The 18126-nt window shown below is 39.9% G+C and overlaps 1 protein-coding gene across 1 annotated transcript in view; it reads left to right on the forward strand.

The window, feature by feature from the left end:
- The first annotated feature begins 232 nt into the window (after window positions 1-232).
- Il23r (interleukin 23 receptor) overlaps window positions 233-18126 on the forward strand; it is a 76908-nt gene continuing 59014 nt past the window's right edge. The window contains 4 exon segments of the mRNA XM_013351285.1: window positions 233-295; window positions 791-893; window positions 4143-4439; window positions 14419-14542. Of these exon segments, the coding sequence (XP_013206739.1) occupies window positions 233-295; window positions 791-893; window positions 4143-4439; window positions 14419-14542 (587 nt within the window).

An 18126-nucleotide genomic window follows, 5' to 3' on the forward strand; every position in this document is an offset into this window, starting at 1 on the left:
CTCATCCTGTCTGCCACCACACCAATTCTGACAGCTTGGTGGTGAGCAGTTAGCTTCTGATGAGGCAGTTCTACAGCTGTACTGTCTCTTTAGAGACACATTGTCATAATTAAGAAAGAGCTCTCCAAATTCATAAGCCACAAAAAAATGCCAATTGCCTGTTTTATGCTGTTTGGCGAGCCATGAATTGGGTTTTGAAGTTCTTTCAATAGGAAAAGTCAGGTTTAACTAAATGACAAAAAGCGCAATAACTTATTCCATAACCAGACTGATGTGTGAAGAGCAAGGCCCCCATGTAAGCTGTGGACAGTGCCTTTCATCATAGGTCTCTTCTGAGGCCTAGAGATGAAGAGTCCCCTTGGGCTTTGACTTGCCATAGTTATGTCTTGGCCTTGATTCCCTTTTCCTCATTTTGTATCCTTTTTCGTGGGAATTCTGAAACTTTCAGTTTCTGCCAGCTTTTGTTCATCAAAGACTGGTCTTCCAGTCTTGATGGCTGTGAATGGTCAGACAGCAGAGAGGGGAGCTGCTTGATGCGAGAGCCGTGTGATTTTAAAAAGGGTCTGATGACCTCATAGGGTAACCTGCAACATTGCTCTAAGGTAGACGTTCCACCCAGATGCTCTGCTTATCTGCCGCTTGATGAACCTCCTCAGAACACTGGCATCTGTCTGCCCTATTTCTGTCATTCTGAAGGAAAGGATCCTATTCAAGATAATAATCACAAGACATGCAGTGTCAGTGTCTCGTTAAAACGTTACAATATAAACATTTCTCTTTTTTTTTCCAGAGAGAAATGAAAGGTTTCTTCCTCATTTGGGACGTGAGTCACCTCACACTACAGTGGCATGTAGGAATCGCCCTCTATGTTCTCTTCAGATGGTGTCATGGAGGTAAAGTGTTTTGTGTTTCTGTCTCTCTTCTCATTTAAGAAATAGAACGTTGGACAGTTATCATTTTTCAAGCCATTATGTATTGCCATGATGTTCCATATCTATTCCACTGAGAAAAATTAGTATGGAATGAAACAAACTAAAAATAATTCAACTTCCCTCCAAAGGCAAGTTGTTTTTGTTTCGTTTAGTTTGTTTTTTCCCCCAGACACCTAAATGGTCATACATGACTGTTTCCACAAAGGAGACCATCGTGAGATGTTCTGTTTGGGGATTATCATAACTGTTACGTAATTTATCCAAATCCTGCCTTTAATTCTGTGAACTAATTATTGACTGTCACTATACAGCAAGCTCTCATTTAGTCCTTATGATAAACCATTATTTTGCCGCTGTTTTTCTTTCTGTCTCATAATTCACACTAACATTCAATAGAACAAGTTCCTTTGAGACTGCAGAAGTTAAGGAAGGCTATGGTTGGCATCTGGGAGTTGTTGTTGCGCACAATTGTCTCCTGGGCAAAGGTACAGTTCCAGGAAGACAAACAATACCAGCACAGGGTTCTGAAAAGTTGAGTGACGTTTTTCAGACTAGGTGATTCAGAATAGTGACAAACATGTTAATTTTCTTTCTTTTTCATTTTGTTCTGGTTGGGGGGGTTATTTGTTTGTTTGTTTGTTTTTAGTTTTTGTTTTGTTTTTGTTCTGTTTTTTGTTCATGTGAAATGCTTCACAAATTTGTAAGTCATCCTTGCTTGGGACCATGCTGACTTCCAATTTGTTCATGTGTAGTCGTGAACACAGTTATGTTGGAGCTACAGATACAGATGTAAAAACTTGTAGCAAGATAACTGGACATTTCAGAGTTAGCTCAACAGATGCCTTAGAAGGTTTAGAAGAAAAGATGCCAGACAATAAGTAGAACTTCTGTTTCTACATGCAAATGATGGGTACACAGCAAGTGAAGTAAGACATGGTGTTGGACAGTGCCTAGCACTGTGGCTCATTCTTCTGTGACTATTAGTAGGATCCAGGTGACATCTGTCAAGGTTTTCAGTAGGATAGTGTTACCCAATTTCAGTAGCTTTACTGGCCAAGTGCAGAGGCAACACCTTTATTCTGACACTCAGGAGGCCAAGACAAGGGGACTGTTGGAAGTTTGTAGCTAGAGTGGGATACAGAACGAGTTCAAGGATAGCCTGGCACACACAGAGAAACTACTCTGTCAAAAAAAAAATCCTTAAATAAACAAATAGCTTTATAAAGATATAGAAGTATAATTACACATTTCTACAAAAAGTCAAACATTTCTAACCAATCTAAAATGTTATTTAAGAAACTCAATTAGCTGGGCAGAGGAGCTCATGTCTATAGTACCATCATACAGGTACTACATGAGTTCAAAGTCAGCATGGGCTGCATGCAAAGTAAGAGCATTTAAAAAAGAAAAGAAACTAACAAGTTAACATGACCTACTCTTCATACTCTGTGCTGCCTCCAATATGTTCTGAAAAGCCACTTCTAAAACTCAGGACATGTGACCAAATCTTTTGAGACTTTTCTATGTATTCTAAAAATGGTTTCACAATGATTCATAGAAATATGTTTTTCCTAAACTTGAATTGTCACACTTATTTAAAATAGTCAGATATGTTCTTTAAGAAAATAGAGTACATCAAAAATATGTCTGTCATCCTTACTTGGGTCCTGTGCTGCTCTACTCAATAGTATCCTGTTTTGTCTCCTCCTCCTTCCTTTTCCTCTTCATCTTCCCAGATCCTTCTTTCATTTATTTTTTAAGACCAAGTTACATTTTGTACATCAGCCTTGAACTTGCTATATAAGACAGGCTGGCTCAAATTCTCCATCCTCCTTCTTCAGCCTGGATCCTTCTTCCAAGGATTGCTAGGATTATAAGCATATGCTACCATGCCCTGACAGGTCTTTCTTTCTTTTTAAATATTTTTCTGGGGAACAGAGTGTGTGCCAAGGCACAAGGGAAAGGCCAGAGGACAACGTGCTTCTCTCTTTCCACCATGTGGGGTCCAAGGACGAAACTCATGTCTTCATACTCATGTCATCTTACTCTTTGCTACATAGCCTAGGCTATCTTAGAGATTAAAATATATGTAGCAAAGCTGGCTCTAAATTCATGCTCCTCCTTCCTCACTCTCATGAATCCTGGGATTACAAACTCCCTTTTTATGTCTCTGGTTCTACTCCCTATTGACGATGCTGTAATTATTTTATTACTTCTTCAACATTTAAGAATTGCTAATTTATGTGTAAATGTTCCTTAAAAAATGGGGAATCTTAAACTACATACTCAATAAACTAGTTCCTTAAGCTTTGTGTTTCTAGGACAAGGGCCTTTTTAAAAATCAAATACTGATCTTTATTCTTATCTTAATAAGATTTAAATATATTTTAATATAAGTATTTCCAGGAAAAGATACAACAAATTTCATAAAACTTCTGGTGTGTTTTCTAGATAAGAGTTTTATTTCATTAACATTCCATTTGATTTTATACAAATGACTTTATGTTAGGGGAGACTGGTGGGAATGTAACTCAAGGCAAGCTCTGCACTAAACTTTAAAATAGTGATTTGGTGTCATGAAAGTAATACACCCATTATGTCATATTTAAGTGACAGACATACACAATTTAAAATAAAAGTATTAACACAGATTGATGCTACTAACAACTTTCAGTATTTCTCCATGATTTGGTCATTATTTGCTTTTTTTCAATGTTGAGCTTTTATAAATCGTGTTGTTTTTCACCTTGCCCCTATATTAGTAAATTAGTGATGTGTTTTATTTGGTTATTAAGTGCTCTTTTTTTTGGAAGGATTTGATCATTTCATTCACATTAAGCTGATAAAAGTTTTATCTCAAACAAAAACACCCTCCCAAACAGCAAAGGATAGATTGAGTATCAAGAGAAAAGTTGGATTCTGCGGTTCCCAGTCTACTTTGAGTCTCATATTTGGAAAAATGCTGTGGCTTCATAACATTCTCTACCTTACGGTAGAAGAGGAAATTGTATTTGCTCTCTAACAATGAGAAAGCTCAAAGGCTGGTTCAGGCTGCTGGCCATCAGGGAATCCATAATGAAAACACACAGCTATTCGTCAGTAATCATTCAGTTATTGAAAGAATATATTTTACATGAAGTAGCATATTCTTCTTCTAAATCCCTTACAATAATTTGCAAACAATTGATTATTTTATGTGTTTATTTCCAGGTATTACAACTATAAACTGCTCTGGTAACATGTGGGTAGAGCCTGGTGAAATTTTTCAGATGGGGATGAATGTTTCTATATATTGCCAAGAAGCCCTTAAGAACTGCCAACCAAGGAAGCTTAATTTTTATAAAAATGGCTTGAAAGAAGAATCCAATATCACCATGATTAATAGAACAACAGCTCAACTTTGGTATAAAGGCTTTTGGGAACCTCATGCCTCTATGCATTGCACTGCTGAATGTCTTGGACATTTTCAAGAGACACTTATTTGTGGAAAAGACATTTTCTCTGGATGTAAGTACCGTGGTGTATCCTAATGGTTAACTGATAATTGCTGGGCTTTTGAACTAAAGCAAATCAACATAGTTTAACTTTCAGTTAGGTTTAAGATAGGGCTCAACTCAAATGTCTAAAGAGTCGGGTTGATGAATTCTGAGTTATAGAGGCTGGTGAGGCCCATACAGAGAAGAAAGATCATGGCTCACTGGGACAGCCACTGCTGGTCTTTCAACACAAGAAAGAAGTGGGAAGGGTTGATGAGAACACCATAAATTTTAAAATATGGCAAATATTCCCAGAGGACAATTTTTCCACGCTAGCCTGAATGATTAGTCTTTGTGAAGCCAGCACCTCAGGTCTGAGAGGCTGCTCTTAGCTAAGGATGAACGTGCACACCTATAATCCAGCACTCTGAAAGTGGAGGAAGCAGGATGGTGAATTCCTGATCTGTAGTGGACTGCAGAATTATGTACTGAGAGCTAAACAAGCACTTACTTGTTTAGTCAATACCCTTACTCTCCCAACCAGGTCCTTGTATAACTTAGAAGCCTGCCTCCCTGTAATTATCTTCCTTCACAGACAGTTGGTCAAAGTTAGTGTCCAGGCAAAGGGACCTCAATTGAGACCTTCATAGATGCCGAAGAACAAGAATTACAGCATGTCTGAAGTTGTTGAGCCATAGGTCTTGGGAAGGTACAGAGCAAGAGTATCCTAGATTCAGTCTGCCAGCAGATAGCAAAGTGCTGTCCCAAGCTAACCTCACATAAACTTTAAAGCCTACCTATTCTTCACTTGCCAGTCTGTTAACTAAATACATATGTCTCAAAGCTTACCTCACTGCACCCCCTGCCCTCTGGCCACAGTCTCAGTTCTGTAACCTTGGACCCTTATGTTGCCATGGCAATGGTTCTGCCCCTATTGTTTAGCATAGGGCTGTGCTTCTGACCATTGAGAGCTATTCTGGTAACTCCTTCTTTTGCTTCAAGTCTTCAAAGATTTTGAGAAACCAAACTAAAAACAGTAGTAACTGGAGGAAGAAGTTGGAAGAAGTTAGCAGAAATGTATAAGGATACGAATATAGAAAAAATAAAAACGTAGGAAGAAGAGGAGGAGGGAGGGAGGGAGGAAGGAAGGAAGGAAAGAAGAAAGAGAGAATTAGAATTGAGACAGAGAATTAGAGCTAGGAGGTTATAGACAATTAGGACAAAAGAACCAGATTAGAGGCAGAGAGAAAGGAGAGAACAAGAAATAGATAAATTTCCATGAATAGAAAGAAGGTGTTGTGAGAAAAGTTTCTTTATAGCCCTCAGAAACTAGTTCTTTCACTTACTGTAGCATCTCTTTCAGGCCCTGAGCAAAGACTTTTAAGGCTAGACCTTAAAATACTAATCAACCTGAGTATTGGCAACAACAAAAAGTTTAAATGTTGCTCTTTTCATGTTTTTATTTGGATTTTGTTGGTGAATTTGTTTTCCAAACTAATATAATTAACTTTGAAGCTGCTTGATCCCAATGAGCTATTTTGAAACCAAGATTCAGGATGCATTTCCAAATTACCTTTGTCTCACTGTCCTCCCAGTGAGCTGTGTGATCTTGTACAATTTGATTAGTTGACCTCAACCTCCATGGATGTTTTTGTGAAATGAAAGTACTTGTAAGCACCATATTTCAATAATTTGTTTGAATATATGTTAAAAACTTCAAAGTATTTTAGTATCTAATTCTTATAAATGCATGTTTTTGATAAAACGTAAGAAGATTCTACAGACAGGCATGGTGGCTTCTGCATTTAATCCCAACACTTATGAGGCAGGTAGAGTTCAAGGATAGCCCATTCTATATCAAGAGTTCCAGGCCAGCCAGGGCTACATAGTAAGATCACATTTCAATAAACAAACAAGTAACCATACATAGGGAGATTCTCCTATAATCTCTTGTTCCTAATCCCGTAGGCCCTATTATGAATTACTGTTTCTGTCATTATTAAGAAAAATTTAGTCAAGTCAATCTCAAAACATACTAAATCAGTTTGTGTTCACAATATTATGAAGGTGTAAAAGTTCCTTTAATTATTTGTATAAATATCTATGGGCCTTTTGTTTTTTGATGTGTTTGCGTGTCTGTGACTGTGTGTGCTATTCAAAAGGAGTCTTTCACCTGTCTTTGTGAGACAAGGCTTTACACTGTAACCTGAAGCACACTGATTAGTCTTGCTGGTCAGGGAGCCTTAAGAATCCTCCCGTCTCTACCCACTCAGTGCAGGGATTACAAATTTATGGCATCATGCCAGGCATGTGATGTGGGCATTTGTTGAGGGAGAGAGGGCCTGCTTTTCATCCCGCCTGGCTAGCTTACACCCAAAATAATCACACAGAAACTACATTAATTTAAACACTGCTTAGCCATTACCTCTAGCCTCCAATTGGCTAACACTCGCATCTTGATTTAACCCATTTCTAAGGATTCAATGTGTCTGACCTGGCAGCTCCATGACAGCTCTCTATCTCTGCTTTCTTCCTCCCAGAATTCTGTTCTGTCTACTCCACCTACCTAAGTGCTGCCCTATCAAAAGGCCAAGGCAGTTTCTTTATTCAACCAATGAAAGCAGCACATAGACAGAAGGACCTCCTACACCAGACACTAGGGACTAAACTCATGTCCTCATGCTTTGACAGCAAACAGTTTGACACCTAACTGAGCTACCTCCTTATCCTCTCTCGAGGCTTCTGAAGCCAGAGTCATTCTTCAGTACATCTTTACCTTTTGGGGTGAAAGATCAGAAGGGTCCCCTTCCCCCACACTTTTGAAAATACTATAGAAGTCCTCACTTCTTCCTTGGCTTCTGATCATGGACAAGAAGAGCCAGAACAGACCCCACTATCATTTGGCCTCATGACTGGCTGCCTGAAAACTAGGAGACTGCCCTGTTCTGTAATAAGGTCACTGTCCTAGCTAACTCCAGGCAGCTGATCAAGCATGCATGTCTTTCAAATGAGATAGCTAGGTGTAGGATGAGGTGGAGGAGAATTGAAGAAGTATGTTTTAGACCTGAATAACAAACTTGCACCATGTGCCTTGAAATTAATGCATTAAACAGTAAACTATACCTACATTGTGAAAATCAAACCATAGACAAACAACTTGTCTGATGTATGAAGTCTTGTTAGCTTGTCCATATCTTCAGGAACAAAATCAGCCTCTCTATATGTCAGTGCTGTGCTGTTTCTCTTCTGAGGATTGATATGAGGAGAGATGATTTGCAACTTATTTAGAGAGAAAATGAGAAAATTCCACAGTTTCAGAGAAAGGTGAATTGTTGGTTTAAGAGAAAAGAAAAAATCTAAAATAAGTATCACTTCTATTAAAAGAAATAATCCAGCAACTTTGGTTTTCAGTTCTGTGTTACTTACCATTCCTGTTCAAAGGGCACCTCATCCTATAAACAGAAAAAAAAAGTGGTGATGGAGATCAGAGCAGACGATTTTATAAGATGGAGCAGGAAATCAAAACAGTTACCACCATGTTACTTTTAGTTAAAGCAGAATGGGTCTGCCTTACACCAGGTCCAGTTGAATGAACCTTTAATACAGGATGCTGTTGAGCCCGCTATTTTCAGGCAATAACCTTCAGTTTGGCTCTGAACATAGGCCCGTTCATTTTGGTTTGAATTGCTAGTTCATTTTCCTAGTGAAGGAACTTTATCCAAAAAACAAGCATTAAAAATTAAAATTTTTACTTAACGCTCATTCCCTGTACTGGAGTGCAGGTGACTGATTATTTGCCATCACCAGCCCAGTGCTGGTTGAGGGGTTTCTGCAGAAAGCCCAGAACCAAGCTGAGTTTCAGGCCAGAGATTGTTTCCCCGCTGGGACAGCCTAAGAGAAATTCTTATCCTCTACCACCACTCTTTCCACTCATTAATTTTCGAAGTGCAATTCCTCACAGAAACCTTGAGTTATGCGTGTGGAAACCCAACTGCCAGGCTAGAATTTACTCAACCCCTGGGTTCAAGCTGAATGTGCTTCGGGGCTGAGTTCTCAGCAAACTTACTTCCTTTTAACTAGGTCAAAAGGGGGTGGGGGCTTGAGGGTTTTGTGGTGCTCCAGAAAGCATGCTGCTTTCACTGGGCCGCTTTGATACAGGATATTTGTTCTGTAAGCGTTACAATGCCAAGTAGTCGTCACTGCTTTGAACAGAGCGGTGGCAGGTATTTTGACACATCGTGGAAGGGAGAGGGAGAGGGAGTCAGTGCTTTCCCTGAAAAGATGCAGGCATTTCAAAGGCTCTCTGGTGAGTGATTTCTGAAACACCACTATCACAGTTTCCACTATAATTCACAATCTCAAATGCTTCTTAGATTCTTATCTCTGATTCAGTGAGAACCCATTATGGGAAATTTGTTTAAATAAAGGTTATTGAAAAGTGTCAAATTAAATAAACCATGCAGGTGATGTTTCCATTTAACCATTTACTTAAAATTTTCAGCACTTTTGCCTTACATGTTTTCAGTCTTCAACCTGTACTTATAGTGATGTAAGACTTGTTAGCCATTCAAAACCCTGAATATTTTCAGTGTAGCTCCTTGTGTGGAGCTACACTGCAACACCGGAAACATCACACATCTCTTCATCTTAATTTTTGCCATTGTCATCCTTTTAATTGAACCATTCCATTCATGGGATAAACTTCAGTGATGGGTTTATACATGTACCCAAAGACATGCTAAGTATTAGAAACACAAAGTAAAGAGAACCACAGACCCTGCCCCTTCAGAAGGTCTCCGTGGCAAATGATCTTTGGCTAGACTAAATTAATAAGTTTCCTGGTAAATGATCAGGGAGCCTTCTATAAGGGTAGGGATTGGTGAGAGAGAACAAAGTCTTAATCCTCCCCGCATATTCAGGGTATTCTCAGGAAGTGGACAGCCAGCTTTATTCTTTTTATTTTTATTTTTTTAAATTTATTTATTTATTAAAGATTTCTGTCTCTTCCCCGCCACCGCCTCCCATTTCCCTCCCCCTCCCCCAATCAAGTCCCCCTCCCTCGTCAGCCCAAAGAGCAATCAGGATACGGAAAACAGCTTTATTCTTGGATATTTACAACCCAGCAGAGACTCTAACAATGGGATGTCCCTCTGTGGCTTTACTCTCTAGCTCTTTATTCTGCTTCCCACTAACATACACTGCTCACTTAGCCATGTGCAGAGCTGTCACTTTTGTCTTTTTCAAAGTTAATGCCAACGGTGCAGTCACAGTCCTGACCATTTCCTTCATGGAGTATAGTGTGAAACAAAGTCCAGAAGGTTGACATTTGTCTTCTGTAACTGTCAAATTACAGTGCTCTCTGTCTAAAACCACAAGAAAACATAGCAAAACTGAAAACCCATATCAAGGCCACAAGCTCCCCAGGACATGATCCCACTGCTATAATCCACAAGCTCTCACAACCCAGGGTACAGAATGATGTAGAGGAAGGTTGCCATACTTTCCTACTTCAGGTTCAAATGAGACTTAAAGATTTCTTCCTCCTTGCGGAAGCCCGTGGTTCCTGTTGAAACCAACGCCACTACTCACCAAGCTCTCACAAAGCACTTTCATGTCATGAGTGCTGCTCAAGATTAGGTTTGAAAAAAGATCAAGTTGTTTGTGTTTCTGTGTGAGAATGCATGCACATATGTGTGTGAAGGTATGAAGGCTAGAAGAGGGCACTGTATGTTTTCCTCTACCACCCTCCTCCTGCTGCTGTCTTTGAGGCAGCATCTCTCTCTGAACCCAGGGCTCATATTTTCTTCGCTAGGCTGGAGGACAGCAAGGCCCAGTTGTTCTTCAGTTTCTGTTTCCCTTGGAGCTGGGGTTACACATGTGCATACCATGCCTAGTTCATTACACAGGTGCCATGATCTAAACTCCAGCCTTCATAATTGTTCAGCAATATCCTTAACCACTGAAGCATCTCTATAGCCCAAAACACAGATTTTAATAGTAAAATTGATTACATTCAACATTCTTTTAATGAGCAAAAATAGAAATGCCTATCAAGTGCACGAGCCCATCATTCTACCCATGTCATAATTCCAATTTTACAAGTGTGAATGAGTCTTTGAAGTTTCCGCCTTTCCCTTTCTCTAAGGAGGCTGCTACACTTACACTACTTTGTAACATACTTTTAAAGTCACTTTATCATATAGCCATTGTTCCGCAGCATATTTCTAATAACTCCTAAGTCCTTCAAGTATTGTCAACAGCATTGTTTTAATGTATGTTTTAGGAGCATATTATAGTTTGCTCAACCTTGTGTTGGAGCATTTAAGGAGAGTCCATGTTTTCCATTATTATGAACACTATTTTGAAGGATACTTACATCCTTTTTTAGCAAGTTATTTTTATACATGTGTGGATATTTCATGACGAATGCACTCCTAGCTGTACAACTGCTGGATTGCATGGTATTGTTCTCACTTGTAATTTTTAATTATATTTTTATTTATTCTGTGTGCATGTGAGCACGTGTATATGTATGCACATGCCATCAAATGTATGTGGGGGTCAGAGAACAACTCCAAGAAATCCATTATCTCCACCATACAGGCCTTAGAGATGAAATTTGAATTGTCAGTTTGGGCAGTAAGCACCTTTTCCTACTGAGGGATCTTGCCAGCCCTATTCTCACCTTTCACTATTATGATACACAAGGGGGTAAACCTTAGAAGGTATCCAAATTTGTACTCATGCCAGAAATGTTACACTATTTCCATAAATCTACTTTAACATTTTATAATTTATGATACCATTTTTAACTCTTTGTCAATTTTTTAAGCGCTAAATAACTTTTTCTTGAGATTTTTGGCTTTATTTTGTTTTGTTTAAAAAAAATGGTCTCACTGTGTAGCTCCTGTATCTCACTATGGCTGACCTAGGACTCACTATGTAGATCAGGCTGTCCTTGAACTCACAGGGATCCATCTGCCTCTCGAAATAACATGTAATATTCTTGGTAGACAATTTGCAGACACCAAAATGTCTGTGTCCTTTTATATTAATTAAATTTGTTCTTTGACAATTGTATACACATATACATTTCATGGTGGTTCTTAGCCTCACTGTCTTTTATCCACTCTCCATCGCCATCAAACCCCCCCCTCCTCCTCACATGTCTTCCCCATATTCATGTCTTTGTGTCTTGTGATCTAGCGATTTTAACAAGGGTCATCTGTGTGACCATGGTTTGAAACTGTCTATTGTGGCTAGTAGGCTCACTGGCTGGTGCACAACTGATGATAATGTTCATCCCTAACCATCAAAATAACCAAAAGTTCATCAGCAAATGGAGAGCCCCATAAATCCATGTGGAGTGGCCCAAACTTTATTCCTCACAATTTCCCCTCCTGGTGTCCACTATGATTTCTTTCATCTGTCTTGTAATTCTCAGCCTAGTCATCTCAGGCAGGAGTTTACCTGAATGGAAAAACTAAGAGAAGTGCCCTGGAAATGTGGCAATATGGCAAGCACTCAATAGTCCCATGCTTGTTTGAAACCATCAGTTCTGGTAGCTTATTGTTGAATGACATAATAGGACATCTGGATGCCATTCTGGGGTTACATAGGCCTCAAGAGGCCCTAAGGGTCCAAAGACTGTCATCAAAACTCTTTGTACAGGCTAGATTCACTCTCAAATCCGGCACCACTGAAAGGGCTGTGGACTGTGTCAGGAAAGTCACAAGCAGCTCAGCTCACGTACTGCTTAGAGAGAGAAATGGAGGGAGAGAGCAACAGGAAGAGGGAGAATGGGAAAGAGAGGGGGAGAGGAAGGGAGAGGGGGAGAGAGAGACCCTTAGAGAATTCTTATTGGTTCATCCTGAGTCATGAGCTCATTCCCAAGGGAAATTCTCTGATTGGTCAGCTTAGGTCAAGTGCACCCTTGTGCGTATAGCCTAGCTACTGACATCCTTGGACTGGACTAGGGTAAGAAGGGGAGCTGAGGAAACTGGAGGGGAGTGTTCCTTCTCATAGGAAAAAATGCTAGCAGACAAAAGTTTTTTAAAAAATGAGGCTATGGGGAGGACAAGCTGAACAGGGGTGGGTGGGTGGGGGTGTGGTCAAGGATGTGAGAGAGAGAACACATCTTAAAATAGTTCTATGAATACCAAACCTTAAACAAAAAACTTTTTGATGTGGTGATGGTAAAATCTGCATAGTATAAGCCACTATTTTGTTAACGTTAAGGGCTTGCTTCTGTGGTAGTTACTGCATTTGTTTATAACCTTCCAGTACTCTCTTTCTAGGACTCTTCTTGCCAACTGTACCTATTGAATAACGGGCCTCATCCCAGACTTCCACACACTGTCTACCTGCACAATGGGCCATCACTGTCATTCTCCATCTTATTTGTGAATTTATCTATTCTAGATACTGTTTATAAGAGGTATCATGAAGTCTTTTATGTCTGGCTTACTCTGTACAGTGTCCTCAGGTTTTATCCATATTGTAACTTGGTTGGAAATTTTCTTCCTCTTACGGCTGAAGTGCATGTGAACAACAAACTTTCAAAGGAGAAAGGAAAATACACTCCCCACAGGAGCAAATAATCTTTTAGGGCAAAGGGGGGAAACTGAAGGATCTCTCACAGAGCCTAAGAACAGAGGCTTGAAGAGAAAAGTAAGAAAAGGCCCAGCTTCTGCAGAGGTCAAGCTCTGTAATACTGATGTAGTTCTGATGAGGCAGAAAGGAGTTCTCCAGATGGAAGGTCACTGTGACCTTAACAGCTGTGGCTTCAGCAGAACCTGTGCAAATTAAACATGAGTAAATTAGAGGGCTGGGGAGATGGCTTCATTAGTAAAGTGCTTGTCATGAGGACCTGAAGTTAAATCTCCTTCATCCACATGAAAACCAGGCTTGGTGATGCCTGCCTGTAATCCCAGTACTGGGGAGGCAAAGGCAGGAGAATCTCTAGGGTTTGCTGGCCTACCAGTTTAGTCAATTGGTGAGCTTCAGGTTCAGTGAGAGACCTTGCCTCAAAACAAACAATCAATCAAACAAACAAACAACAACAAAAAAAAAAAACAGCGGCAACAAGAACAGAAAAAAAGCATGAAAGATTGTAGAGATGATTCAGTGGTTAAAAGCACACACTTTTCTTGTAGAAGTCCCAAGTTCGGTTCCCACAACCCACATAGGGCAATTTACAACTGCCTGTAACTCCATCTCTAGGGAATTCAGTGCCCTCTCCTGGCTCCCAGAGGCACCTGCACTCGCATGCACATATTCCTACATAGTCAGATATATGTCATTAAAAATAAAATAAATATTTTTTTTTATTGAGCAAAGGAAAAAAAAAGTATCCGCCTCCTCCCAGCCTCCCATTTCCCTCCCCCTCATCCCACCTTTCTCCCCCCCCAAGCTCCTCTCCCCCTCCCTCTCCAGTCCATAGAGCAGTCAGGGAAAGTCCAAGGTCCGCCCCCCTCCGTGCATGTCTAGGAAGGTGAACAACCAAACTGGCTTAAAATAAATATTTAAAAATTAATATGAAAAGTAATGAAGAAAGAAATCTAATGTGGTCTCTGGCTTCCACTTGCACCAGAATTCCCACACACGTAAGTGTACACAGACCATACACACACACACACACACACACACACACACACACACACACATCATGTACACATGCATTCACACAAAAATTTATACAAGAATAATTTTAATGATTTTATTCAAAAGAAAAAGGTAGAATGGTAGCTGAGGGGAGGTAGAATTGGAAGGAGGCTTGCTTTATTTGAATGGGAGGAACCTAGCCTTGTTAGAATCCCACGGGTGTAGAGACTACAGGATAGTGTGAAGAGGAGCAATGCTTGGTGACAAACTGGGTTACAGGGTGGTAGTAGTGGAATGAGGAGCCCATGGGTACTCAGTGCCAAGTGGCCTAGTTTCCCTATGAAACTGACAATTTGTCAACTTCCTCCTTTATCAAGAGCAGCTCTTAGTGATTCATTTTGTTGCAGATCCACCGGATGTCCCCAGTGAAGTGACATGTGCCATTTATGAATACTCAGACAACATGACTTGTACCTGGGACACTGGGAAGCCCACCTACATACATACCAAGTATGTGGTGCATGTGAAGAGGTAGGTTCTACTGCACTATCAGACACACATTCTGCTGCAGGGTGGATCCAGTAGAGACCAAGACCAGCCTCAAACCTGAGACATCTACCTTGGTTAGGGAACTTATAACCACTCCTGGGACCCTGCTGTTTTCTGCTTCATGGGACAGCAAACTCTAGGACCAATTCATTCTTTTCTCTTGAGAGTAAACAGCTCAGTTTAAACAGTGGCCTAAATCTCAGCCCTATTCTCCTTTGAGGATTAGTATAATATACAAAGTCACTCAAAATTTCCATTCTTTATCTTAAAAATGGGCCTTTAATGCCTGCTTGTTCTAATTGATTGATTTTTATTGGTTCTGTGTACATGTGAGCATATAGACTACAGGCTTAGAAGTTCAAGTCCAAAGTGACAGTACATCTGGTGTCTGCCACCAGCCCATTCCTCATGAGTAATGTCTTCTGTGTGTACTCAGACGAGAGAGGGGGGAAAAACAACTCCATTTCTTCATAAGACATTAACATCATTCTTGAGGGTGAAGCCCTCATTACATCATCACCATCTAGCAGCTCAGTCCCTTAAGACTCTTGCACTAGAGTCTGAATCGTACATAGGAAAATGACTCATTGCCAGGTCTTAGCGTTTGAGTTTGCAGGGACTATTGCAAAGGGAACTAGACTATTATGGTGCTCTCAGAACTGACTGCCTAGGCTGATGTGATTTGTCTCACACCAAGCCTGATTCATATAGGAGAACAAAGGTTAGTAAACTCATAACAATCATTTACAGAGTACTGTATGCAATTTTATTTTCAGATAATTTTGGACAAATCTAGAAATTGATGCTAAATGTGTTCTGATATGAAAGATTAACTTAGACATATTAGTTATTGAACTTAGATATATCCTTATGTATAGGCAGTATTCCTAAATCTGGGGAAAAAAATCTAAAATCCAGTGCTTCTTATCCTAAGTACTTTGGATAAGGCAGGTAAACTATAATTAAACTCTAGCAAACCCAGCCTGTATTTTGAATTGATGGAGTATAGATCAATGTAATTTTATTGTATTTTAAAGAAGACAGAGTGACACTGGAAAGATGGTTTAGCAATTAAGAGCATTTACTGCTCTTCTGGAAGACCCAAGTTTGGTTCCCAGCACCCATGTCAGATGACTAATAACTGTAACTCCAGCTCTAGGTTATCTAGCCCTCTGGCCTCTATGAACACTTGCATTCACATACCTCCGTGCGCGCACACACACACACACACACACACACACACACACACACATCCACATGTGCACATCATTAAAAACTAAAAAAATAGTAAAACTACCTTCTTTAAAGACTACATAAAACACTGGAAAATTATCATACAAAAATAGTTTTCCTCTAGAAAATTCAAAGCATACTTTCCAGTAAGCACAGACAAACAAAAGGAAACAAGCATCTAATCATCTTCTAACTCACAGGAGACCCTACCTTAAGCGGGAAGAAGTTAGAGAAGAAAAGCCTACCTCTCTAGTAAACTGCCCAAAGGCCTTTTTCCTGCAAGAAAAAGCTGAGTTATACTGAATGCTGTGGGCAAGGTAGAAAGCAGGCAGCGGGAAGAAGAAAGAAACCTGTGCGGATCCTGGCCCCTTAGGGTATTTCCATTTAGCCAAACATCAAGAAATCAGCACAGGCAAAGTTTCACTTTTAACCTGCGTGCTTCTGTGTTCCAGTAAGAGCACACACACTGTGAAGCCTGCCACCCTGGCTTGTTCCACAGAAAAGCAGCAGCCCTTCAATGGCAGGACAGGGAAGTGGGAGGTCTTCCAGTGTTGCATGGTCCTTGTCAAGCAGAGTTGAGTCTGTTGCTACACGAGTTCTTTTCTTCCCTAGTGGTGCCCCCACTAGATAGAGCTGTGTATTGTTTTCCTGTGTGTCAGTGGGTGCTGCTGGGAAAAGACTGGCCTCTGTTAATAAGTGTCTGCTTGCCTTGTCCCCCTGTCTTCAGCTGACCCTTGTAAATGGGCTTTTTAGGAAACTCAGCAGTGTCTGACAGTGCTTTCTGCTTGTTAAAAATTGTTGAATAGAAATGAATGAATGGGGCCTTCATATGGCTCAACAAACAAAAGTGCTTGCCTCAAGCCTGACAACCTCAGTTCGATTCCTGAGACCCACAAGGTAGAAGAGAACTGAATCCAAAAGTTGAACTCTGGCCACCATGTCATGATATGTGTACCTGTGAGTATACACATACAAAATAAATAAATAAATAAATAAATAAATAAATAACAGGTGAGCAGATATTCAACAATTTCAATAAGTTTTAGAAAGAGAAACGACTAAGTGATATCCTCATTCTGTCCCAGCCAAGCCAATATTTAGCAGATATTTTTTCCCATTTTATGACTTCCAAGAATGTGTTAAACCCTTGAAATTAGAGGCAGAAAATCACAGTAACAAACACAACAAGATCATAAACATTTGGCGGCCAGCAGCTCTTCTTAGATGTCCAAATGGGGAACATTTTTCTAAGTCAAACACCAGGATCTTCCTGCAGCTTGTTCCCATCAGGTTGTCAGGCTTGGAGACAAGCATTTTGAACTGCTGAGACCCATCTGGTAAACTAGAACTCTCCTCTCACTGTTTGGGTCACGTCCTTAGTAACCCATGGTTTTCTCCTTACAAGACTTGAGGTCTCAATATGTGCGGTAAGAGAACTAACCACAAACCAGTTGAGAATGTGTGTGTGTGGTTTTCTCTAACTGGAAAGGAGTTCAAAGATGTCCCACTTACCCTTACCACTAAGCACAGTGCATCTTTCTTGCTTTCACATTTGAATTCTTAGTTAACACACGCTAGCCTATTTTCCAATAATTTCTCTGTTGATAAACATATGACCCCTATTATTTCAGAAATAATGTAAGGCACCTACGTAAATATCTAAACACAATGACATAATTTACCTTTAGGTACAAATTTTATATAAATCAAACAGATGTGGTAGTGCTCACACATTGGCAATCCCCAGTACCTGGGAAGCCAAAACAAGGGGATTAAGAGTTGAAGGCCAGCCTAAGATATGGAGCAACACTGTCTTAAATCTTTTAATTTCATTTTTAAATTTCATTTATATTCATAAAAATGACATTACAAATACTTTTTAACTTGTTATAATTTAGAGTCCTCTGTTAGGTGTGAAACCATCTCATGCTTCCTCTGCCCATGCATCTACCTTCACTGGTTATCACAGTGATGCCATCATTTCTGTTTCACAGATGAGCAAACTGAATTATATCAAGATTAAGTAAATTAAGTCTCACAACTTATGAAGGGAAGAAAGGTAATATGGTAAAACACTAGAGCTTAAAACCTGAGTTGCTAGGGCATGTTATTTGGTCCTACCCCTAAGGTCATGAGTCAGCTTGAGAGAGCCCTTTATCACCTGCTAAGGTGGCCTTCCTGTGTCATAACAAACTTTCTGTGCTATTTTAATTCACAAAATCATTTTTGATTAAAGCATAAAGCTCATATCTATGTCTCTGCAAGTGTGTCACTTGCATCAAGTTCTGATTCTCCTATCTGTGTCTTTGTGAGTAAGTCACATGAATCAAGTT

This window comes from Microtus ochrogaster, linkage group LG3, assembly GCF_000317375.1.
Source record: "Microtus ochrogaster isolate Prairie Vole_2 linkage group LG3, MicOch1.0, whole genome shotgun sequence".
Lineage (NCBI taxonomy): Eukaryota > Metazoa > Chordata > Mammalia > Rodentia > Cricetidae > Microtus > Microtus ochrogaster.